Here is a 27,003-nt window from a genome sequence, read left to right as displayed (position 1 = left end):
CGGCCGTACAGATGTGTCTATGTGCAGCTTGAACTTCTTGCCCTTCAGCTTTCCCAGGCCAGTGAAGAGTGCTGGGAACTCTTTGAGTATGTCCTCAGCATGGGAGTCGTGCACCTGGTTCGCAAAGAACACTAGCCCCAGGTCCTTCGCGGTATGGCAGCTAAGCAGCGTACCTTTGTTGCCTTCCGTGACATGGAACTGCGTCTGGGTCGAGTATCCCCCGCTGGCGATGGTGGCATGGATGACGCCACGGAGGGGAAGAGGGTCCGTCCCTCCGTATGTATAAATCCGCGCCCTGGACGGCGTCAAGGGAGGTCTCGGCAACAGACGGTCGTATTGGTCGGAGTCCATCACATTTACCGACGCCCCTGTGTCGATGAGTGCCTGGACTTCGGTGCCTCCTACTGAGACTGAGCACATGGGCGGCGGCTTTCGCCGGGAGCCTGTCCTGCTGACATATGAGACCACGAATACCTCATCGTCCTGGTACATCGGGGCTCACGACTGTGGCTGACGATCCCCGCTTGGCATCGGGTCTTCCTGCGAGATCTGGTGCACTTGCTGTGGTGCGAACCTGGCCGTCGCCGGGTGGTCATCCCCACAGTATCCACACGAACCCCCAGTCACGGGTTTGGGCGCTGGGCGAGGTGCGGCCGGCCGCCGTTGTATCGCCTCCACCTTTTCTTCTTTGATGGGGGCGCTCTTGACCTCCGGCCCTGCAGCCACAGGCGCCCGGAGGGCCGCCTCCATTTCCTCTGCCCGGGCATCGGATAGCTCGTGGGACCGTGCTAGTACTAGGATTTCATCTAGCGAGATCCCTGGCTGCCGGAGAATCAGCTTTCGTAAGAGTTTGGAGCGACAGCCCAATATGATCTGATCCCGTATGTCCACTCTCTGGTCGGTGAAGGGGCACGTGCTGGCCAGCCGGCGCAGCCGTGCGTAAAACATGTCGACAGATTCGGCATCGGTCTGCCACGCCCTCCGGAATTTAAACTTTTTGAAATCCGGGTTCAGTTGAGGATCAAAATGTATATTCAGCGCAGCCACCGCTGCGTCATAATCATCGTCGTTCCCGGTGTTGGGAAGCATGTCAAACAAGTCATAAATTTCAGCCCCTCCATAATATATAAGTAGTGACCGCTTCACTGTTCCATCGGTTTCTCGGGTCCCTCTGAAGTAGTGGTTCAATCGCCCCACCCACGCCTTCCATCACAGGGCGGCAGTAGCCGGGTCTGCGGTTTCGCTAAACGGTGGCAGGGGCGCCACTGCGTTGTGTGTGACCACCCACAGGTGGCAGTAGAGGGTTGTTACCGGCCCCTGCGTTGGATCCGCCAGCTTGAGGTGCACCAGCGCCTGCCGCCTGCCCAGAGGACATCTTACGAATGTATTGGTGGGGCCTAGGGGTTTTCGTTTCACTTCTTCCAGAGCTACTTGGCCCCGTGCGGTCACTTTCACTTGTTGCGGAGGCTTTGCCAAGGCTTGTTTACTAACTGTTGTGGGTATTGGGTTTGCCAACTCCCCCTTCTATTAGATGCTCTGCCACTGCTTGTTTATATCACTGTTCTGGGCATTGGATTTGCCAGTGCTTGTTATTCATGGGTTCCTCCCCCTGCTTTCGACTTCGAATTTCGTCCCCCGGGCCTCGGTAGCTGCACCACGCAGCAACGTGCACAGTTCAGGCAGGCAGGGGAGAGGGCAGCCCTGTCGAGGCCCCCTCACACGATCGGCAGAGAGTCGCAAGGTGGGGCCGGGGCAGAGCACCAATGAGGCGCCGGGGCAGCCACTCACCCTTGAAGAGCGCGCACAGTGCTGAGGGCATCCGGATCATGGATCAGCATGCGGGTGGGCTCCGCCAACAGCCGGTCACATCGGGAGGTGGTCCGCCTCCGACACCACGCGGGTGGGCTCCGCAGTCGCTGGGATGAAAGCAGGTGAGCAGCGGGGGCGTCAGCGATGCGGGTGGGCTCCGCACGCTCCCCACGCCAGCTTACAGGAAACAGCACGCAAGGCACGACCGGCCTCGGCGCCAGTGTAGAGCGGCAGGCCTCGGCCTCAGTTAATCAGGGACACCTAATTACAGAACACTGGTATGCGTTATTGGGCCGCTCGAAAGACCACGTGCTGTCTTGCCCACCTTTATTTATCCCCTCGGGACGAGCCCGCCCCGAGGGGTGTGGGGATGCTTGTATTAGCGCAACATAGTATAAGAGAGCCTGGGTGGCTCTCTACACCACACAGGCACGCGCCTCAGGGGAGGAAGTCAGGCCTCCACAGTGCGTCACTGTTCACTTCTTCGGTGGCAGATGGAGCAGTGCTGTGCAGGTCTCCCCACTGCAACCGGAGGTCCCGTAGCGCACGGCCGCTGCACTCAGCTATCGTCGATACGCCTCTCTTGCCAGCGCCCACCTAATCTCTTCCCAGGCCTACCACTCAGTGTTGGTTCAGTAGCAGCCTCAGGGACGATGACTCCGGGGCTGGGCCCGGGAGTCTAGCCACCGTTCCGATTTGGCAAAATGCTCCTCAGATGGGCGCAGGCTGCCAATGGGGCGCCGGGGGAAGTCTGGCCCCTGCGGTTCGACATTGTTCACCGCCTCGATGGTTTCAACAGGAGCCAGCTGGGCCATCGGCATCTTGAGCGCCCGTGCACTGTGTTCTCTCTGCTGTTCTTCGGGGCCGCTATTGTGCGTGAAGTCGACTCCCAGCACCTCCACCACAGTCGTTATGGGTTTGGGGGGATAGAACTTCCCCTACGATCGTTGGATGGCTTGCAAAGGACAGGATTAACTACAGGATTTATTTCGGGCTTTTGAAGCTGCCAATCTACGCAGCTACCTGGCCATATTGCTGGCCACGCCCCCCGGGGATGTTCACTTTTGTAATCTTCCCAAGATATACGAAACAAATGCTTAAAATCTAACATATGTCATGTTCAATGCATTCTCAATGCCTGCCAATCAGGCTGATGGAAATCGGACTTGCACCAGTAAATGTAAATTATATAAAATACTTATACTTTCCATTTAGTCCTGGGTTTAATAATTACCATCAAATGCACAGTGCACCATAAACAGTGATTTTACCGCAATCCGGTCATCTGCACTAATATTGCATAATTCATATAACAGAACACATCCTGTAAGAAAACCCACTTATGTTTGGTGTTTCCAAACTCCAGATGTTCAGATCAACATATTTTTGTTAATAGAACATATTTTGTTAACATTAAACACACTTGTTAAACAAATGAAAAAAGCGTTCTCATCAGCCGCTCCACTTCCCCATTGGCTTGAGGCCAAAGGGGGGTGATTTTCCGGTGTCGGATCGCCAACCGGGCCAGGTACTCCTGGAACTCCCGCCCCTGGAATGGGGGCCTGTTGTCCGACTTGACTTCTTCGGGCAACCCCATCGTTGCGAATGTTCTGTCCAAAACTTTCTTGACATGCGGGAATGCAGTAGACGGTATCACCTCCACTATCGGGAACTACGAGAAGGAATCGACCATGACCAGCATGTGCCTGCCATCCGGGAAGCTCCCAAAGTCGATGCTGAGATGGGTCCACGGCGTCTGACTCGCTTCTTCTGTGATCACTTGGGCTGGAGCCGGATCCCCTCCGGTGATCGTGCAAGCGTGGCACTGTCGGACCATTTCGTCCACTTGCGCATCCATCCCTGGGAACCACACCTTGTGCTGCAGCCGGGCCTTAGTCTTGGCCATTCCTTGGTGGCCCACGTGTGCAAGCGCCAGGATTTTCTGCTGGAGGCTTTCTGGGACTACGATGAGCCGTCCCCTCAGCACGACTCCTTCTCCCCCTATGCTGAGTTCACTCCTGACCTGCCACAGTTGCTGTCGAGCGTGACTGACCTCTGGGCGCAAGGCTCGAGCCCCGTCCAGGAAACGGGCCCATCCGTTGCTGTCTAGCGCCCGGCGGACGCGCGTGAGGGTAGGGTCTTCACGAGTGGCTTGCCCGATCTCCTCCAGGGTCATGGCTTTCGGGCAGGATCCTTGCGATATCATGCTGACAAAAGCTTCTGTGTTGCACGTGTCTTCCGGTGTGGCAGCTGAGAGGGTTGATCGCGGATGCCAGGACAAGTAGTCTGCAGGATTGTGAGCCCCCAGCCGATAGATCACCTTGAACTGGTACGCCTGGAGCTGCACAACCCACCGTTCAATCCGCGGCGGTGCCAGTCTTGACGACCCCGAGAACAGGGGAAGCAACGGCTTGTGATCCGTCACGACGGTGAAGTCCTGTCCGCACAGGTACAGGTGGAAGTGCTGGCAGGCCCATTTGATGGCCAGCTCTTCTCTCTCTATCTGGGCGTACCTCGTTTCAGTGTCGGTAAGCGCCTTGCTGGCGTATGCCACTGGCTTCCATACTTCGTGCCCATGTTCCTGCAGGAGCACCGCACTGAGGCCCACTGGGCTGGCATCCACCACCAACTCTGTCTTCCTCCGGGGGTGGAAGTAGGCCATGATTGTCTTGTCAAGGAGCCCCTCTTTGATCTCTTGGAACGGCTTGTTGGCCGCCGGGGTCCACTCCCACGGGTGATCGTGGCGCGTGAGGGCGCGTAGTGGTTCAGACATCGCAGCTAGCCTGGGGATGAACCGCCCGCAATATGTGGCCATCCCAAGAAAGCTTCTTACCTCCGTGGGACTGCACGGGGTGGGTGCCACTCGGATGGCCTCCGCCTTTCTCGGATCTACCAGCAACCCCTCTCGAGTGAACGTGTATCCAAAGAAGTCCACACTGTCTTGGTAGAACGAGCACTTTGCCTTGTGTAACGTCAGCCCACACTCGGTCAGTCTCCGGAGCGTGGCCCGCAGGTGTGCGTGATGCTCCTCCAGAATGTTGGAATAGACTAAGATGTCGTCGCTGAGGTTTATTACGCCCTGTAGACCGGACAAAGTCTCTCGGATGGCGTTCTGGAACACCTCTGCCGCGGAGGAGACACCAAAACACAGCCGCTTGTACCTCCGGAGGCCGACATGGGTCGAGAACGTGGTGATGTATCGACTGCTGGGATCTAGTTCCAGCTGGTGATACCCAGCGTTTAGGTCCAGCTTCGAAAACCATTTGGCCCCGTTGAGGTCTGCGACAATGTCGTCCATCATGGGGGTGATGTGCCGCTCCCTCTTCACTGCTGTGTTGGGCAGCCGCATGTCCACACAGAGTCTGATGGCCCCTGGTTGCTTAGGCTTGGGCGCCACGACCAGCGGGGACACCCAGGGAGTGGGGCCGGAGACTTTCTCAATGACATCCAGCTCTTTGAGCTTCCGCAACTCCTCTTCCACTTGCGGGCGCAGGTTGAACGGCACCCTCCGATGTCTTAGGGCTACCGGCCGTACAGATGTGTCTATGTGCAGCTTGAACTTCTTGCCCTTCAGCTTTCCCAGGCCAGTGAAGAGTGCTGGGAACTCTTTGAGTATGTCCTCAGCATGGGAGTCGTGCACCTGGTTCGCAAAGAACACTAGCCCTAGGTCCTTCGCGGTATGGCAGCTAAGCAGCGTACCTTTGTTGCCTTCCGTGACATGGAACTGCGTCTGGGTCGAGTATCCCCCGCTGGCGATGGTGGCATGGATGACGCCATGGAGGGGAAGAGGGTCCGTCCCTCCGTATGTAAAAATCCGCGCCCTGGACGGCGTCAAGGGAGGTCTCGGCGACAGACGGTCGTATTGGTCGGAGTCCATCACATTGACCGACGCCCCTGTGTCGATGAGTGCCTGGACTTCGGTGCCTCCTACTGAGACTGAGCACATGGGCGGCGGCTTTCGCTGGGAGCCTGTCCTGCTGACATATGAGACCACGAATGCCTCATCGTCCTGGTACATCGGGGCTCACGACTGTGGCTGACGATCGCCGCTTGGCATCGGGTCTTCCTGCGAGATCTGGTGCACTTGCTGTGGTGCGAACCTGGCCGTCGCCGGGTGGTCATCCCCACAGTATCCACACGAACCCCCAGTCACGTGTTTGGGCGCTGGGCGAGGTGCGGCCGGCCGCCGTTGTATCGCCTCCACCTTTTCTTCTTTGATGGGGGCGCTCTTGACCTCCGGCCCTGCAGCCACAGGCGCGTGGAGGGCCGCCTCCATTTCCTCTGCCCGGGCATCGGATAGCTCGTGGGACCGTGCTAGTACTAGGATTTCATCTAGCGAGATCCCTGGCTGCCGGAGAATCAGCTTTCGTAAGAGTTTGGAGCGACAGCCCAATATGATCTGATCCCGTATCTCCACTCTCTGGTCGGTGAAGGGGCACGTGCTGGCCAGCCGGCGCAGCCGTGCGTAAAACATGTCGACAGATTCGGCATCGGTCTGCCACGCCCTCCGGAATTTAAACTTTTTGAAATCCGGGTTCAGTTGAGGATCAAAATGTATATTCAGCGCAGCCACCGCTGCGTCATAATCATCGTCGTTCCCGGTGTTGGGAAGCATGTCAAACAAGTCATAAATTTCAGCCCCTCCATAATATATAAGTAGTGACCGCTTCACTGTTCCATCGGTTTCTCGGGTCCCTCTGAAGTAGTGGTTCAATCGCCCCACCCACGCCTTCCATCACGGGGCGGCAGTAGCCGGGTCTGCGGTTTCGCTAAACGGTGGCAGGGGCGCCACTGCGTTGTGTGTGACCACCCACCGGTGGCAGTAGAGGGTTGTTACCGGCCCCTGCGTTGGATCCGCCAGCTTGAGGTGCACCAGCGCCTGCCGCCTGCCCAGAGGACATCTTACGAATGTATTGGTGGGGCCTAGGGGTTTTCGTTTCACTTCTTCCAGAGCTACTTGGCCCCGTGCGGTCACTTTCACTTGTTGCGGAGGCTTTGCCAAGGCTTGTTTACTAACTGTTGTGGGTATTGGGTTTGCCAACTCCCCCTTCTATTAGATGCTCTGCCACTGCTTGTTTATATCACTGTTCTGGGCATTGGATTTGCCAGTGCTTGTTATTCATGGGTTCCTCCCCCTGCTTTCGACTTCGAATTTCGTCCCCCGGGCCTCGGTAGCTGCACCACGCAGCAACGTGCACAGTTCAGGCAGGCAGGGGAGAGGGCAGCCCTGTCGAGGCCCCCTCACACGATCGGCAGAGAGTCGCAAGGTGGGGCCGGGGCAGAGCACCAATGAGGCGCCGGGGCAGCCACTCACCCTTGAAGAGCGCGCACAGTGCTGAGGGCATCCGGATCATGGATCAGCATGCGGGTGGGCTCCGCCAACAGCCGGTCACATCGGGAGGCGGTCCGCCTCCGACACCACGCGGGTGGGCTCCGCAGTCGCTGGGATGAAAGCAGGTGAGCAGCGGGGGCGTCAGCGATGCGGGTGGGCTCCGCACGCTCCCCACGCCGGCTTACAGGAAACAGCACGCAAGGCACGACCGGCCTCGGCGCCAGTGTAGAGCGGCAGGCCTCGGCCTCAGTTAATCAGGGACACCTAATTACAGGACACTGGTATGCGTTATTGGGCCGCTCGAAAGACCACGTGCTGTCTTGCCCACCTTTATTTATCCCCTCGGGACGAGCCCGCCCCGAGGGGTGTGGGGATGCTTGTATTAGCGCAACATAGTATAAGAGAGCCTGGGTGGCTCTCTACACCACACAGGCACGGGCCTCAGGGGAGGAAGTCAGGCCTCCACAGTGCGTCACTGTTCACTTCTTCGGTGGCAGATGGAGCAGTGCTGTGCAGGTCTCCCCACTGCAACCGGAGGTCCCGTAGCGCACGGCCGCTGCACTCAGCTATCGTCGATACGCCTCTCTTGCCAGCGCCCACCTAATCTCTTCCCAGGCCTACCACTCAGTGTTGGTTCAGTAGCAGCCTCAGGGACGATGACTCCGGGGCTGGGCCCGGGAGTCTAGCCACCGTTCCGATTTGGCAAAATGCTCCTCAGATGGGCGCAGGCTGCCAATGGGGCGCCGGGGGAAGTCTGGCCCCTGCGGTTCGACATTGTTCACCGCCTCGATGGTTTCAACAGGAGCCAGCTGGGCCATCGGCATCTTGAGCGCCCGTGCACTGTGTTCTCTCTGCTGTTCTTCGGGGCCGCTATTGTGCGTGAAGTCGACTCCCAGCACCTCCACCACAGTCGTTATGGGTTTGGGGGGATAGAACTTCCCCTACGATCGTTGGATGGCTTGCAAAGGACAGGATTAACTACAGGATTTATTTCGGGCTTTTGAAGCTGCCAATCTACGCAGCTACCTGGCCATATTGCTGGCCACGCCCCCCGGGGATGTTCACTTTTGTAACCTTCCCAAGATATACGAAACAAATGCTTAAAATCTAACATATGTCATGTTCAATGCATTCTCAATGCCTGCCAATCAGGCTGATGGAAATCGGACTTGCACCAGTAAATGTAAATTATATAAAATACTTATACTTTCCATTTAGTCCTGGGTTTAATAATTACCATCAAATGCACAGTGCACCATAAACAGTGATTTTACCGCAATCCGGTCATCTGCACTAATATTGCATAATTCATATAACAGAACACATCCTGTAAGAAAACCCACTTATGTTTGGTGTTTCCAAACTCCAGATGTTCAGATCAACATATTTTTGTTAATAGAACATATTTTGTTAACATTAAACACACTTGTTAAACAAATGAAAAAAGCACAACATTTTTTATTATATCTTTAGGGTACCAAGTGATATTGATTCAGAGCTTGCACCAATCAACACTCATCAACTGAGTGAAAAAACTAGTTAGTATGGGTTTAAAAATATAACAGAGTTATGTGTGTTAGAACAACAGAACACCAATTTTTCAGAGAAACAAACCTCAGCAGTCAAAGGGTTAAATATAGAGATGTATCGTTTGTGCTGCTTGGATTCCAGTAAAGAAGGGTAAAGTGCATTAAGGGAGGTATAGTGTGCAAGGGATGTCCTAAAGAATTACAGCTGTTTGCACACTGTGATCAAATGTACCTCACGTGGAATAATTATTTTGCGTTTCCCATTCTATACCGTAGTAGTGTTGAAAAACAAATCAGTAATAATTTAACATAGAACACAAAATATATAAATATCACTTTAACATGGAGGCCTGGATACTCAAAACACAAACATTGGAACCAGATGAACAAGTGTTACTAAAGAATTACTTTACTGCTTCTCTGTATTAATGTCAGAAATGCATTGCAATAACCTAAATAAAAAATAAATGATGCACCATATAAAAACAATTCCATTTCAAAGTGTTTATGGGAGTGACAATGCTTGTGGGTCCCGGGCTCACTGTGCTACTCCAACCAAGCTATACTTGGCTGGACAGCCCTAACTAGGGCAAAACCAGTCGTAGGTTGCTTGTGTTCCAGTGCAGGGAGGACCTGGGTTGGCAGTTCTGACTGAACTGTTCTGATGAGGAGCAGACTCAAGACTGATTTGCAAATCGCTGGCTCCAAACTGAGGTGACATGGTGGGTGGAAAACAATGGATTGGGATGTGACTCGAGTGACTGCTAGTGGCTGAGGTTCATTCAAGCATTCCATCCATCACCTTGTTGCTTTTGCATTTGATGCCCTAAGAGCACCGGGTATGCTCAGACTTGAGTACCGGGTTCACTATGCCACTGGAAACCAGCTATACCTGGCTGAAGAGTCCTAACTAGGGCTAAACTGTTCCTAGGTTACCTGTGTTACGGTTCAGGGAGGACCTAGCTTGGCAGTTTGAGCTGGACTGTTTCCATGAACAGAAGGGTCAAGACTTATATGCATATGGCTGGGTCCAAACTGTGGTGGAATGGTCGACGAAAAACGATGGATTGTGATGTGGCCCAAGCGATTGTCAGTGGCTCAGCCGGATTCAAGCATTTCATCCATCACCTTGTTTTTTTTTTTATTACAGTATTTTAAAATACTGCTTTTAGTTGTTCCCTAATATGGCTTGCTAATATTTTCTCTATGTTTATTTTAGGAACATTGCACTTTCACCAAAGTATACTACATGTAGTACTCTTCTCTCAACTTTGTCCAGAACTCTTAGCTTATAAATGCTGGAAAGAGCGGGATTTGCAGTTGGGGTGGTATTCCCGATTTAACCCTTTTATCTTGCAGTTCGGGCATGTTATAGGAAAACATTTAACGGATGGTACATTTAAGGATAGCTCTAATGTAGGGACAGACAACTTATGGCAATGTTGGGGCCCTTTCTACTCCTTCAACTATCCAGGAGTCAATTTTATTATATCTTAAAGGGCAATAATTATTTGAACAAGCAGTGTATATTAATAGCAGAATCAAAGCGATCTGAATTCAAATTTGATTACAAACATAAGGGAAGACCTATGGAATCAATCAAAATGTATGTAATACTAAAAAACGACTGTATTCTTGCAGGGCAGTGACTTCGTCATTTGCTGAGTTACTGACTCCTCAGCAGTAGGAAATTTGATTCAAACATAAATGACTATTTTCACAGAGTTACTTCAAATTACATAATTGTTTGCTTTGCACTTGAAAGGTTTTACTCCACCTGCCAGTCAAGGGAAAGGATGTGAACGTTAGGATGTGAAGAATAGGAATCCAGATACAGAGACATTTGTTATGTACACCTGAATTATCTCATGAAATAGTGTACATTCATTTTGATCTTCTGATATGAAATGCTTCATTACCTGTGATGTTCTTTGCTGTTTGCCCTAATGGTAACAATTTCTTTTTTACCTTGTCACCCCAATTTTTACTGTTTTTTTAGACTCTGCACAATGGGGCACTGCTGTTCCATGCCCAATAAATTAGCTCTGACACACAAAACATGTAAAAACGGGTTAATCCCTGACTGGCGTATTTGACTTTCTAATAAGTCCATAATAAATGGTGCACAAAATACACCTATACCATAGAAAGTGAAATGCCACCTGCAGCAGTTATTATGCCATCCACTAGTGTGGTAAGGAAAACATGGCTTCAGGCCTACCATAGTGTCTTGACTGCTTCAGTTTAAACCTGTAGTCTGATTATTAAAATAGTCCTGGGGAAAATCCTTCATTAGTAAGTCAGCCCTACATCGACCAAGAAGCCCACAAGATAGGGGGCATTGTATTTAAAAATGGGACAGACAGAAATGCCATGTTAAAATGTCCCTGCCATAACAAGCCCCAAAAAGAAATTTTCACAGTTGAAGGCCCTGGATGTCCGATAGGACAAAACAGAGCACTTATTAAACTACCAATACTGTATCTCAGGAATGGGACCACATGGAAAAATAATTGAACAACTATTTTAATAGTTAACAAAACTCCATTTCAAGTGTTACATTGGAGTTTTAATAAATATTAAGGAAAATGTACCTTCTCCCTGCTTGATAACTTGCATTAACTCCTCAGCACCTCTCAGCCTATACTTGGCCTGAATGAATGTGAAATTCCTCCCAGTAGCTATACAATCGGTCCCCATGTCTGACAGGCAAACCCTGAATGAACTGGGATTAACTTCTTTGTGCTCAGCAGAAAGGTGGGGCACTGCCATTCTGTTGGCACCACAGTGTTAAATCCTGCCTTACAGGAGCCACAAATAACACTTTATACAAAAATACAGATGCCTCTACTAACATAAAAAAATGTACAATGTAAGCAGATCTATTTTATTGTAAATTTCTTAATTTGCAAAAGATATATAAAGTATGCTCCAGAATGTATACAGTTTAAAATATACTTTGAAGAAGTAACTCACAATTATGTGATTTCTCCACTTGATACGACTGATCTGGTTACATATACTGTCTGTTATATTATAAGTGCCACAGGACAAAATGCACTTGAATTTAGCAGACCAGATATCCGACACGGTTGTGACGGAGTATCCTGCCCACCGTAATCTAACTCATCTTTTTCGTTATTTAAAACGACTGAAGTGGAGTAATCTGTATTCTTGTGTAATCGTTTTGAGATCCAGCCTTTCCTGTGTTACAAAGGACCCAACCCCATTAAGCACACAAATGTATGACACACTTGAAAGTGAGCAAACAGAATGCTGAGGGACCCTGCTTTTGTCTTACCAGACCTCACTCTCCTGGCTTGTTGTGGGTATAGAGCCTGCTTCAAACTGGGTTTTAGTGCTATTTGACCCCAGCCCTCAGAGTGCAAGTTTAGTGTAGCTGGTGACTTTCGCCATATTGAAAGTGGCCTGGCATGTAGAATTTTGGCCCTGTTTGCAGTAAGGCAGAAAGAAACCATTGAAAAAGTGGGTATGGTTTCTCTTGGGACCATTTATACCCAATAGTTAATGAAAGCCCAATAGTCACCCCCTTCCACACTGGTGGTCACCGTAAATGTGGCACTCCAGGGATTTCCAGAGAACACTTTCTGGATCTGCAGATCAGAATAGGACTGGACCTGCTATCTGTGACCCGAAAAGAGCCCAGAAGGACTGGACCTGCTCCCTCTTGTACTCAGGACAAAGACAGGCACTTCAAAGGTCAGTTGGCTGATGACCAGTGTGGCTACAGGGATATAACAAGCAGCAAGAGCCCTTTTTTCTGGAAATGCTCAGCTTACCAGTAGCAACTGGAAGGACTTTACTGGACACTCTCAGTGTCTGTATATGCTCCCCCGGATGCCCTGGGGGCCTTAGAAGTGTACTCTTGTCATTGTTTGGGCCCCAGAAAATTTTTGGGAATCTTTGAAACAAAATGTCATCCAGAGCTTCAGGGGGACCCGCTGGAAAATGTATCCTACTACAGCAGCAGATTGAATTTCAGTTTCTTCCCATTCAAGGCTCCCAGCATCTCTGAAAAAGCTGTGCTGGGATTCAGGAGAAATTTCAACGCCTCTCTTAAAAAAAGTTACAAAGTCCCTTTCCGAAGTAGGATTTAGAAACTTTATTGAACTTTCCGACTTCTAGGCTGTTCACCAGGACCAATACACTTATTGTATCCAAATAGGGCTTCATTGTGGTCAGCCTCAATTCACGCCTAGGTTCAGATCCACCACTTCCATAGATTATAATTGGCTCCTTCTGATTTTCGGCACTATTCACACAACAATACATGTAACAATCCTTGTTCCCCTTATTTGATTATTGGTGTTGGGTGTCATTTTGCTTATTAAATATTTCCATATTTTGGTAAATTGGAGTGGGATTTTTATTATGTTGTGTTTTTGACTTTACAATTATTTTGATATTTCCAAATGCTTTACACATTTTCTTTAAGTTAAGCCTCTCTGCTCAGTGTCATAGCTAACAGAGGTTGAGCTCAGGGTTAAATTATTGAAACCTTTGACTGAGCCCAACAGGTTAGTGACTTTATTACATGTGGTGGACTACAATCTACCCCAATTAATCATTTACTTTCTTACAATTTTATTATAATATCCAGAAATGTTCTAATTCTAGTAGGCTTTATATGTACTACAACACTGAATTGTTAGAAGCTCCACTACAGACAAAGGGGTGGAACAGCGCCAATACTGGCTTTTAAAGGTCTTTAGATACCCCTTCAATTCTTTGTGTTTTTCTCTTTGTTTAATGTACAACATTATACACTAAGTGGGAAGTATGTATGAACAGCATTATAGCCTTTCTGCCTCAGACTATACCAGCTCTTTAAAGGTCCCCTCCCTCGTTATAGGGCCTCACCTGTGGTGGGCCTGTAACTTGCGTAGAAGGTCTTCAAAAACTATACTGTATTAGGCAGTGAGCTATAATGCTACATTCCCCTGCAGTACCAAACATATTTATGTGCCAATAAGAACCTTTTTGCTTCTACCAGAAACATCATGTCGGTACATCTGATAAATTCTGCAAAGCTAAACACTGTGCTCCAGCCAATTTTGAAATTCTGAACAATCCGAAATGACGCAAAGTGTTAACAGATATCTGCAATACTGCTGGCAGATTTGATGAAATTTAAGGCAATTGGAGAATTGTGTACACTTTCACAAAATCTGGATTGTTTTAAAATAACCACCAGAGAGATGGGCCACAAAAATATTTGTGGTGCAGGGTAAGAAACAAATATGCCTTTAGTCAATTTTTTTTAGTTAGATCAGTGATACATTATAAGAATTTTTTTTTGTTCCTGAATAACAGAAGTCATTCCAAAAAAAAGGGAGAATTCTCCTTTTAAAATATTATATTTATAAGTTCACAACATTGCAAACTTCCTCTGCAATCAAACATCACATACAATTCTTGTGACACTGAAGTTCCTGCAACAGAGATTATACCATAATGGTTGTAAACATGAGTTGCAGCAGGGGATCATAATTTGTGGTTGAAACTCCTGCTGATTTTCAAGTTTGGGATGAAAGTGATGCTAAAACGTGTGGCTCTGTGTACTAACAATATTCATTGCATGTGAGTCCCACAAATATACGTCGGGAAATGCTGTCAACATTTATGTGAAGGACTGATGCCAACATTATGTTTAAGGATGCTGCTAACATATTTTCCAGGAAGTGCTGTCAATATTTATGTTCATGAGTACTGTCAAAACTGAGCAAAACTGTTTTATATATTTATATATGTATGTAGTGCTGCAATCATTGATGCTAGGGAAAAGTGGTGCCAGTATTTAGGCTCACAAGTGCTGGGCATGTTTGTGCTGTAACAATTTCTGTTGTGAATGGGGGCACTATTTATATGTGGGTAGCAGCCATCGCGGTGCCATCGAGTAATGTCAAATTGTATACCTAACCAAGCATCCAATATTCATGCTTGTAAAAGCTATCAATATTACTTATTGAAAGTGCTGCTGATATAAACTCATGGGAGTATGAGTGCTGTCAAAATGTACGCCTAGTGTTACGGTCAACATTCATGAGCGGGAGCATGGTCGACATCAATTAGTGATGTGCTTTTACACTGATGGAAATACCTATTGCTTTAACATCTGAACGACCTGGAGCGATGCAGAATTTTGAGAAACTGCTTCATTGTACTTTATATAGATTCTCCTGTTGAAGATGTGTGTGTGTTTGTGTGGGGGGGGGTGGGGGGCGGGGGGAGGGTTGGGTCTACAGGAAGCCAAAAATACAGGAGACATTTTCTTTCATATAGTCTAGTTCTGCATCCTGACATCTTTTAAGGGAGGAAAGTGCCCGAATATTCGTACATTAGTTCAGTCAGCAAAGAGTCTTGTATATGTCTGCAGTATTATTTTGGCACATATTTCCCTACTCATGGTAGAATAGCCTCTTCTATGACGCCTCTCAAGACAAAAAAATTAAAGAAGCTTCATTTATGTCTTAGAATCATACATGAGACAAGATGGGTTAACAACTGCACCTCATATGAAATAATGATGATTTTACTGGGAGCTTCCTAACTGAAATTCAGGAGCACATGGAGCATGTAGTTAATGTTCTTTGGTGCTTAAAGGAGAAGTTATTTATACTTTCCTCCCGAATCCCAAATTCCACTCTTCTCCTTCGTTACAGTAAACACAGGATACTGTGAACTACTTACAGCAGAAGTAGCTACCTTTTCACCATTAGATTGCACTTTTTTAAGGTTAGCAGAGTCTCTTACGAGTTGGTGATGAAAATCTACATCTTTGCTTTGCATAGGCCAGGCCAGAACAGGCCCTGGAAAACGTTACAGAGGAGATAAGGCCAGATGCTTCTATTGCTGAAGCTAATCAGTATGTTCGTCCTAGGTATAACTGAAGTGACAAATATTATCCCTAAAATAAATGAAATTAGTTTAATCTGAGAACATATATGTCCTGGGGATTCGAGCACCTGTTCATGATAACTTCAATACAACTTATAAAGTGAGGGTTGCATTTTATAAAATATTATACATTTAAAAAATCCAAGAGTTTGGTTTTATTGATTCACCCACTGAGAATATTTCTTACGAGCTCTTCATGTACCTCAATTAGGTCTTAGTGTGGATCTTGCTACCTGCCTTGCAGGAACACTACTAAAACAAGTAGGATTTTAGTGTCTTCCGGAAAGTCCCTAGGGGATCTAGCTAGTGCAACCATAAAGGAAGGGAATTCCAAAATGCAGGGCCACATTCGAAAAGGCTGTACTCCTTTGGGGAATCGCTTCATCTGGTGCCCGGGTACTGGATAGAGGTATGTAATTCTTCTATCTGGGCAAGGATGGGAGTGGGGAGATATATGGAGACAGATTAAGCAGACACTTAGGAACTAAACAAATCAGCTTACACTGGACCTTCTGCCAATGGTGGGGCTGAGCAGTATATGATGTATTGCAATAATGCATATTAGGGTTCACGGTTACTTGCAAAACAAAAACCCTGATGGAAATAGACCGCAGTACTAGGATGTGTCTCTGCATGCTTCATCTGGAAAACTGCATACAATCACAATGTTCTGATGTGTGAGCGGAATGGAAAATTCAAAGAAGAACCCCGTGTTTTTTTGCACCGAACACCACTTTTTTTGGTACCCTTTCTGTTAGGCGTTTAAAGTGCCCACATTGTGAGTGGTTATTTATAAGATATACTTTGACATTAATCCATTTTCATCTGATCTGATCTCATGCCTTTCTTGTACAGGAGCTGTCACTGTTGTTTGTACATAAAGCTGGTTTATATTTGCTTTCAAAGAACCTTGTTTAATTCACTCTAGATTTATTACTGTGATTGTAAAAGGATGCTAGATTTTAGAAATCTGGTTTGCATATGTACTTGTGTACAATTTGCCTATGTAATGCACATTTTGTTGGTATGGAAGTTTGAAGTATATTACATTTTTTCGAGGGAGTGATGGATTTTGTTTGGAATTTGCTTTCTCACATCCATGCACACTTGTTAGTGCATAATAAGATTTTGCTTTTGGCTCAATCTTTTCTCATGTTCAGTATATTGGAAGGCTTTCTCTTGAGTATGCTTTCTTTGGTGAATAATTAAGCACTGTTTTAAAGTGTAACTTTTATCACATTCACTACACTGATAAGGTCTTTCTCCTGTGTGTATTCTCTGGTGTCCAATAAAATGCTGTTTCTGTATAAAGCTTTTACCACATTCATTGCACTGATATGGTCTCTCGCCCGTATGTATGTTCAAATGTCTATTAAGATGACGCTTCTGGATGAAGCTTTTTTTACACTTAGGACACTGAAATGGCCTCTTTCTTGTATCTGCTCTTTGTACATTACGGGGACCATTCTTACTGGTGTTTTGCACAAATTCAGTACCAATGTATTGCCTCCAGTTACGTGCTGTTTTCTGTGGATAAGTAACAAGTGTAGTGTTCCTAAGAATACCATCTGGCTCATTATACAAGTAAGAGCTGGCTGCTTTGTGAGTGCCCTGGTGAACACTGGAATGCATTTCATTACTGTAATCACTTCCACAGAGATCCGTATCATGTCCTCTCATTTCTTGATTAGTCTCTGTCCACAGCTCACTCAGTGAAAGTGTTCCTTTTTCTGAGCTCTGTCGCACATTTGCTTTAGATTTCCTAAGTGAAACTCTGCATGTTGGTATTTTTTCAGCATGTTTTGGAAAATCTTCGTTATTGCTTTTTCTTTTCATGCCTCCATCACCTGTTGATTTAAAATGCAGTCATGTCAATAGCTTTCCACCAAATGTTTGAAGATAGATCGTTCGCTGCAAACTGCATTGGCAAATAGATATTCTTGATAATCACAGAATACTTTGAAAAGTACTATATGAGAAGTATTCACAAAACAAGATGAGTGAAGAGACATAGAAGAACAAGTTACTCACCTTTGAGAATGCTCTCTCTTGTGGATAGTCTCCCTAACCACAGATTCCTCACCTTTCGAATATCCCCAGGCGCCAGACTGGATACACAAAATTTGACTGCAATGTTCCACACACTGATAAACTGAGCCTGAAACATCAGAATCATATCCTCGATATCCCAGACTCACTGGGGCAGTGGAAAGGCCTAGAACATTACTGTGTCTAGGATAGGTTTGATGAAAGCTTGTTGATGACCAGAACCTTGAGACTCTTACGGGAGAGTAGCAGCACGATATAACCGCCTGATTGATTGATTGATTGGTGGAAAACCTCAAGGATGTCAGGAGTTTGGCTGTAATCCAGAGGTGGCCTATGACTGATTGTTGTGAGCCTGACTTGAGCAGCCTGTTGCCGGGGTATGGGAACACATGTATTCCACCCTTTGAAAATGGGAAGCGACCACCACCGTCGCATTGGTGAACACCTGAGAAGGCAAGGTAATGTTGAAGGTTACACTGCAAATTGGAAGTGCTGCTAACCCACCATGAACTGCATATAACACCAGTGGGACTACAGTATGGGCATATGAAAATATGTATCCTGCAAGTCCAAGGACACTATCCAATCTACTGGGTTCAGAGCAGAAAGAATCAGGACTGGGCAGCATTTTGAATGTATCTTTCCTCAGAAAATCATTCAGTGTAAGGGGGTCTTGTATAAGCCTGAGGCCTCCGTTCATCGCTATCCAGACCGGCTCGATGGCACCTTTGGTCAGCAGAAGGCTGAATTCTTACAGCTACTTCTCAGAATAGTCTGCTCATAGTTGTTTTGATGGGAAAGGGGGAAATGAGGTAGGGTGAATTCGAAAGGAAGATTGTGCCCCCTTTAAATGATTTGCAAGGCCCATTTGTCTGACGTGCTGTATCTCTAAGAGGTCAGGAAATTACATATTGTGTCTCTTAACAGATGGGTTTAGGTGAGTGAGGACAAGTTAAAGTGGCTTGCAGCCTCTGCAGCTGGAGAAGAATTATTGGAGAAAAGATGTTCCTGCTGGTGCAAACAGCCTTGGTGCCGCCCTGAAAGGATTGCGTCTGCTGTTGTTGCATATGTTAGGAAGGCGGGCATTGTCTGGAAGCTAGTTCCTTTGAAATAACCACTAAATGTTCTGTACTGTTGGTAGAACTGCTTGGCGGGAGTCAAGATTCCCAAGGATATTTCCTTGGGGCTGCTTTGGCTTTTGCAGCAGGATTATTCTTAAATCATTTGAGTGCTGAATCAGCCTTCTCTCCAAACAATCTGGAGCCAACAAAAGGCATGTCCATTAAGGACACTTTGACATCTTGGTAAAATCCAGTCGATGTCATGGAAGTGGCCTTCCTTAGCACTACTTTGGTGCCAACAGCTCTGCTAACAAAGTCGTTGACCATGTCCTGACCACCATGTATCATTTCAGCCAACGAGGCTCTGAAGCATTCCTGGACAGCCAGCAATATCTTGCTTGCTGTGGCTAATAAAACATGAGTACACCTGCCCAAAGGCACATAGCATTCAAGGAACATATGGCTAAACTGGTTAGAGAGCATTATTCTTCCAAAGGCATCTATAAGTTTTGACACCCTATCCGTTGTATTGGTCGGTAAGGTAGCTGCACGCTCTATAAATGACTTTTGTTGTTGCCCTAAGTAACACTGTTAAGGGACCCGTTACAAGTCATATGTAAATTGATCTGGCTTTCCCCCTCTAATTGCTCATGGTCTTTTTTGCTAGCTCATTGTGTTGCATTCATTCACAATAGTTCACTGTTGTTTTGTAATTAGTTTGTTTTGCTGTCTCTGGATGATTTCAGCTTCTCTAGCTGAATGAATATTCATATAGTGGCTTAGAGTCATACCACAGTATGACTAATGTTTTGTGCCGGGATGTGCTGAAATTGTATTCATTTGTTTACACTCTAATCAGTTTGCACTTTCAATGTGTTCCTAAATGAAGATTTCCTATATAAACCCTTACATTCGGCAGTGAGTCAGATTACTTTTGATGCTACTAGAAGTGATTTCTGATTTCTTACTGATTTTGCTACTAATCATCATCGTTACTATATCCACACTTGATAGATGCACAAAAGTACAGAAAAAAAATCCACAATACACAATACCCAAATATATATTACTAGCAGCCAGCTGATTTCACATTACAAATACCAATGTAACAAAACCTGTCCATGTTTAAAAACCAGGAACAAACAATAAATGCAATATTGGGATCCTTTCTAAAATTCACTGTCAGAAGGTAAAATAATAAAAACAAATTATTAAAACGGGCCAAGTAAAACCAGACCCCATTTATACAATCTCTTCATAATTCCACAGCATATATTAGATAAGTGTATTCATTAGCAGTGATTAAGAATATAGAAACATTTTTACAACAGACTGATTTTGCTACTCATTTGGGACATAGAATACTTTGAATTTCACGTAATAATCTGTATTTTCCTATTACTGAGAGCCTTCATGGCAATAACAAATGCATCTGTACTTTTACATTTCTTTGTTGTAACCTTGGAATTTTTGTAATAAATATCTCAGAATTTTAGAATTCTGCTCAAGAATTCACTTATTGAGGAGGAGCCAAGATGGCGACCGGGACGGCAGCGTAGACTCCCGGCTCCGTGAACCTCCGCATCCCGCACGGATATCCTGCCTGAGATCCTCAACCTGTGCTGTGTGGTCGTGTCTCTGAAGGAGAGGGGCTCCCGACTGTGTGACTCCGAGGTTTCTAGCTGCGGTATCGCCGGAGAAAACTGCATCGGAACTTTGCGGCCTGTGCGGCCCTGGAGCCGGGACCTCGAGTGGACGTCGTGGCCGGGTGGCAGTGCAACAACAGCGGCCGGTTGTGACTGGGTGGAGTCGGCCCACCGGAGCGGTGCCAAACTCGGCCTACATTTCGGCGTGGTCACTTCTACTGCCAAGCGTAGCGGACCGAGTGCATGTCCGGGGGTGCAATTCTTAGATCCTCCGGTGACTGCCCCTGCCTTGATGGTGAGCTGCCCGGCCGCCGTCCGTATCCTGCCCTGATCATTGCGGGCCGCCCCCGGATCTACGGGAGCTGGTCCGTGGTGGGGACGACTGTTGCCCGTGACCACGCAACGGATAGTTTCTTTGCCTGCCCCCGGAACCCGGTCACCCGCGACGTGGACATCGCGACGCTTGTCCCAGGGTCCCGGCCCCGGTGAGGGTCGGGCATACTTGGCGGCCATCTTGTTGCGATGAAGCCTACCATCCTGTCCGCTGGGTCGCAGCGGGCCTGTGAGGGTGCGACTTTTGGGAGTGTGGCGGCGCGATCGCAGAGAGCTGTGCTGGGGTACGGCGACCTCCTCGAGGCTCTTGGTGCTCTTCACTCCTCCTTGGTTCATGGTTTCGGGGTCTTGGGGAGTAAGCTCGACGGTGTTGCGTCAGAGTTGGGGCAGTGGCGGCCCGCCTGTCCGCACGCACACAGGGACTACTCACACTGCGCACAGGAGGACACGGTGGCGGCCACCCCTGAGGTTAGTGCACAGCTGTACGCTCCGGCCAGTATACTACAGTGTGTTCGTCCTGCTGAGGGCCTGATCTGTCCCGGAGGCGTTGGACCTGAGTGGGATGTGGTGGCCTCGTCCCGTACGTGCCCTCCTGCGACCCAGAGACAACTCCAGCAACTATTGTCTGCTTTGGCTGCTTCTGCCTTCCTGGACCTTGAGTGCAGTGCACACCCTAGGGCAGCACTGGGAAGCCTGTTTCTCCACGCGGCGGACTGTGTTGATGCTCAGAGACTTCCACCCCACCTGTGTGCGTCGCTTCTCGGTCGTTTTTGGACACTCCTCTACCGTGGAACATTGGATATGGTGCTGGGTCGAGGGGTTGACATGGGCAGAATTCCAAGGAGTGGTCAGGGATAAGGCTGATCCTTCAGGGCGGGTCATCTAGTGGACGGGCGGGCTCAGGGGTTGCGTGCTCTCCTGGCATGACTACTAGCATAATAGGTGCCTAATGCTCCCCATCTTGTTTTTGAGACGATTGACTTTGTGCTGTTCATTGTTCACGCTGGGGGAAACTTACCGTGCGGGAGGGAGAAGCCGGGGGTATGTTTTTAAGGCCCTCCTCCAGTTTATTAATACTCTCTCTACCCCCCCGTCCGGGGGGGTTCTTTTCCTACTTCTTTTTCCCTATTCTCCTATATTTCGGGTCTGGTTCCAGGGCGACAGGCACACTGCTGGGGGGGGGGGCCATACTCATCTGCAGAGGTGCGGGGTGGGGGTTGGGGGAGGGGATTCTGTACTCTTTCATCTCTTTTTCCATGGCCTCCTTTTTCTTCTCTGATTCTTTTTGTTTTTCTTTTTCTGGGATCAGCGTGATACACCTCCTTTGCTATGACTTGTTGCCGTTTCCTGTGTTCCACAACTTCTGGGGTGTTCTCGGGGAGTTCGGCGGGGGACTGCGGGCGCAACTGTCTATGCTATTCTTCCCCATCCTGATGTTCTTGTGTTTGCGCCATTGACCTAATAGATTGCTGTAAATCGCTAACGTCTATTACTCTGCATACTTGTACTCGCTGTTTGAAAATTGTTTGTCACCTGATCCTTCTACCTTGTTTCATTATAAAATGAAAACCTTTTTCTCCTGGTGCCCTACTTATGCTGTCCACAGTATTAGCATTACGATTCTGCTCCCCGAAGTGCTGCCTGTGTTTATACTTGCCCGTTTTTGATCTGATTGCTTAGCGGCCGGCCCCGGGGGGTTGTAGGCCCATAGTTGTTCTTATTGAAATGTCAATAAAGGTTTTCCAAAAAAAAAAAAAAAAAAAAAAAAAAGAATTCACTTATTAGATCTGTCCGTACTTAATTAACTGTATTCTTGATATGTTGTGCAGTGCCCTGTCTTGGGACACATTGCCTCACTAAATTGCGGCTGCCCGCGGCCCCCGCAGGGGGCCACCCTAAGCGGGCGGCCACCCTTAGTCGCATTTGGCACTCCCCCACCCCCACTAAGACGGGGGACTATAGGAGGAGTCCCCTGACCAGCTACGTCACTTCCGGCACAAAGAGGAGGGGGAGGTATTTATGCCTCCCCCGGCCATCTTGGGCGATCTGGAAGCATATGGGTACAGAAAGTTTACCTCTGCAAGAGCACAATAGGGGTGCCAGAGCCAAATCACAGGAACCTCGTGTGGAGGGTCCTGGAACAACTACGTCGGCGCCCCGTTAGTCCTTCGGGCGGTTGTGGGCCTGAACAACCGGGGGTTCGCCTTGCTACGCTCTGCCCTGAAAAGGGCGTGAGTAATAAGGGACCAATGTGTCACATGATCCAGTAAGGGGATCACCCGTGATCCAGTAAGGGGATCACCCCCCATAAGGGGAGCGCTGATTGGTTTCTCCACAGTGCGTGGCTCATCAGGCGGGCAGGGCAGCATAGGTTTATACAGCTGCCTGCCCTTGGATCGCCCGTAAGATAACCCACCATATTGCATACTTTTGTATGGAATAAACCTGCAGCAATATTTTTCCCAAACAAAAGTTGTGTTGTGTATTTATTTATGCATGCATACTCTGTTGTGGTAAGGGTGGGGCCTGGTGCCATAATGGGACTATGAGGTTTAACACCATCCTCGTTCGATTCACAGTGGGCATATGGTTGAGGAGTCTTGTTGGGGTGTAGAAATGTAGTGGTTCCCCGTGCCCATAGCATTTTTTTTGTTTTTTTAATAACCGCAATATGCAACTACGTTTGCACACGAAGCACACAGGCTATTGGATAAAAACATGCATATGACATACGTCTGGGGGAAAGCCTACCTGCCGTTTGTTGTTCCTGTGGTGGGGGACAAGTCAGCTGAGAGCTGGGTGTTTGCCACAGGGAGCGGGAGAGTGCCGAACTACACTTCCCAGACTCCCTTGCTGCCTACGACACTGCCGCAGCACCAGGAGGCGCCTACAAAGCGGCACCGCGACCCCCGCAGCACGGGAAAGCCTACCTGCCGTTTGTTGTTCCTGTGGTGGGGGACAAGTCCGCTGAGGGCTGGGTGTTTGCCACGGGGAGCGGGAGAGTGCCGAACTACACTTCCCAGACTCCCTTGCTGCCTACAACCCTGCCACAGCACCAGGAGGTGCCTACAAAGCAGCACTGCGACCCACGCAGCACGAGACGGGCGCGGGACGCGCCCGGCCGAAGCCCGGACCAAGGGCTGGCCGGTCTGAGCCTGTCCGAGGCAGGAGGAGACAGGGCTGGGCCACCCCTCCTAGCCGTTGGATGTGCTTTGGTTACCAGCTGTCACATAAGGTTCAAATTCACTATTCATTTTAATACGTGTGCCTGCTCAGAACTTTGTGCTACATTTATATTCAGGCACAGACTATGACTTCAAAACGGAAGGCAACTGGAGCACGGGTAGGGGGTGGGGTAGCGGGAACATTGGATGCGTTTTTGTCTAGAGCCGAGTCAGTTTTTTCACATGAAATTCAGCTTACTGAAAAACGACTCTCCATGGACACCTATTTCGGACAGAAAAGGTCATCTTTGGGAGGTATAATTATGGCTAAATCTCCCTTGGGCGCACCACAAAACTTGGATCGTCAATGCTCTGATATCCCAGGGAAAAGTTCTGTCGGGAAACAAGCTGACGATGCAGCTGCTATATTGGGGGCTCCGGAGGAGGGGCACTCACATAATAAGGACCCTGCTCAAAATACAATAATGAGTCAAACTCAGGACTCGATAATCAATTCAACCCTGGAGATAGTAGATCCCCTGCGCCCTCGGTTCTATCCTCAGCTCATACTTTAACTACGACCTGTCCAGCCCAAGGTGACCCTGCTACTAGACCTAAAAAAATTAAAAGAGCACTAAAGGAAAGACCGGCACGTACCATAAAACCTTTGTTGGGAGGCTATGGTGAACCGCCTGCGAAACGTACAAGGGGAAGTGTGGCACAGAAGAATAAGCCTAATCTTAAATCCATGCACTAAGAGACAGGGCCACATGAGCACCAGATCTTAGAAGCTGCTGGTGGTATGTCCCTTTTGTCAAATATTGACCTCCGTACTATGGCGGATATTGGGAGTGACCCTGATCATTGGAAACGCTTAGAGACTCTAATAACTGTTCTCCTAGCGCCCCTACTATGTAAATTAGGGGCAATTGAGTAAAAAATCGCTGCACCTTCAAAAACATAGCAATGTGTCATCTAACCAGGTGGCTTGTGGGTGTCAATGTGCAGTGCGGGGTACAGCTGTAGTACCTATGGCTCCGATAATACCTGAAGCGACTAGGTCCATGGGGGGGAAACAACAGGGAAACGGGCCATTTAGCAGGTAAAGCTAGTATGGGTATTAGCGCTCCCGTCACTTCTCGATTATTATCTATGGCATCTGGTCCCGGGGGGAATAGCATTAATCCGGGGCCGGGAGGACTGGGGACAGGTGGGATGGGTAGTCCTTTGAATCCGTCTGATTATACACTGACCCAGCCTGCGGGCTCCTCAAGACTTTTACCCATTACCCAGGCCAATACCAGTATGGGAGATTGCAATAATGGTAGGGGTGGTCCTAATGTGCTGAATGTGTTGAATCGTTTGAATGCTAAGGGCTCTGGAGATGTACTAGACTTACCCCGGCTGCATGCCCTTACGTTTTGGTCTTGGCTGGTGTGCCCCCTCTTAGGCCAGATCAAACTGAATTGTGGGCCCAATTGCGCAACTAATCTGTAGACTGGTTATCCAAACACAAAGGTTTCAGGGTACCCATAAGTAATAACATCGTCATGATTCGTAGAATCGGGTGGGTGGGACAATCCCCAAAGAACATCAATGGGGATTGTGTGGTTATCAACTTCCGTAACCTATCGGTTGTTAAATCGATACTAAGGGCCCAGGACTCCTGTTTTAAGAACTCTACTTGTATCTGGGCCTTGCCACTGGGATATTTTTATAAGCCTTCTATAAGATTCCCGATGTCGGTTGTTTCCCCTATTTCCTTATCTAACAGGTTTCAGGCCTTCTCTGGTATGGATGCCCAAGACTGACTAACTTTCCCCGATGTAGCACCTGCTGTTATGGATAGTTCTTCTGAAACAACGGATGAAGAAATCCCAGTCCCCATGGTCAGTGAGCCGACTCCCACCATTTTTTTTTTTTTTTTTTTTTGAAACCGTTTATTACATGTTAAAAAAGGGTTACAGGTATGGGCCTACAACCATCCGGCCGGCCGCTAGAGTGGCAGAAGCATATGACATACCTACAGTAAAAGTCTCTTGGCGGTGCAGATCGGTAAATCAGGAGATATCAATGGCGCAGGCCACATAACTCCAAGCCCACAATACGGTTTCCTTTTTTTCAAAACAGAACAACACAAAAAACCACACCCGCAAGGCAACCCGCAATCCAAAGTGACGGCACGTGCTCCTTAAGTGGGGGATCCCAACCAGCAGCCAAACTCTGAAGAGGGGAATGGGAATAGATCAAGGACAGGGGAACCACATGCCCGCGGCTAGGGGAGGGGGTCGGCTAGGGGGACGGAGCTGGTGAGGCGGCCGGTAGCAGTGGCGGCTCACAAATACCCCCGCGATAGGCGTTCCAGGGGCCCCAGATTTTCACCCACGCCCCAGGCTTACCCCTCGCCACATACACTACCTTTTCACGAAACATACACCAATCCATATGTTCTTTCCAGGCCAACACCGCCGGGGGCCTCTGGGATCCCCACAATTGAGCAATGTCACGCTTAGCTATCATGTATCCCAGAGTCACCCACCGCTTCTGCGGGACCGAATAGTCATTTGGTTCCCACACATTCAGCAAGCATCTCCTCGCTTCAGGCAACAGCGCGACACGCGTAACCACACGCAGGACCTCATGCACACCACGCCAGAATCGCTCCACCTTTGGGCACTCCCACAGAATATGCATGAAAGTTGCCAAAGCACCACAGCCACGCTTACACAATCCGTCACCAGCAAAGCCCATACGTAGAAGCCTTGGCCCCGTCACGTAAAACCGGTGGAGGATCTTAAGCTGGACGAAGCGAAGGCGAGCCGGGATGGCCACCTCCTTCGGAGAGGCCACCGCGGAGATCCAGTCCTCGTCGTCCAGTTCCAACCCGTCGGCAACCCAGGCCTCGCGGAGACTAGTCAGCAGGCACGATCTGTCGTTGATCAGCTTTTTATATATAAGGGAGATCATGCTGTCTGGGACATGGCCATCCAGCACTCGGTCCTCCAGGGGGGAAGACTCCGGAATGGACGCGACATCCGGGAAGACGGAGCCCAGCGCATGGCGGACTTGTAAGTACCGAAAGTACTCACTGCCTTGCAGCTGAAACTCCGTCTGCAGCGTCTCAAAAGTTTTGAATCCCCCCCTCGTCCAGAGATCTCCCAC

The 27,003-nt window shown here is 48.5% G+C and overlaps 1 protein-coding gene across 2 annotated transcripts in view; it reads right to left on the bottom strand.

The window, feature by feature from the left end:
- Positions 1-8,582: 8,582 nt before the first annotated feature.
- LOC146861859 (uncharacterized) overlaps positions 8,583-27,003 on the bottom strand; it is a 141,718-nt gene continuing 123,297 nt past the window's right edge. The window contains exon 8 of one of the 2 annotated variants that reach the window (XM_085641029.1): positions 8,583-17,435. In XM_085641029.1, the coding sequence (XP_085497155.1) occupies positions 16,699-17,435 (737 nt within the window). In that variant the 3' untranslated portion in view covers positions 8,583-16,698. The remainder of the gene's footprint in view (positions 17,436-27,003) is intronic. The other variant, XM_085641030.1, reaches the window with a different exon arrangement.

The sequence above is a fragment of the Triturus cristatus genome, chromosome 2_2, assembly GCF_964204655.1.
Source record: "Triturus cristatus chromosome 2_2, aTriCri1.1, whole genome shotgun sequence".
Lineage (NCBI taxonomy): Eukaryota > Metazoa > Chordata > Amphibia > Caudata > Salamandridae > Triturus > Triturus cristatus.
The sequence above is the reverse complement of the archived record's forward strand: the minus strand, read 5'-3'. Positions and strand labels throughout refer to the sequence as shown.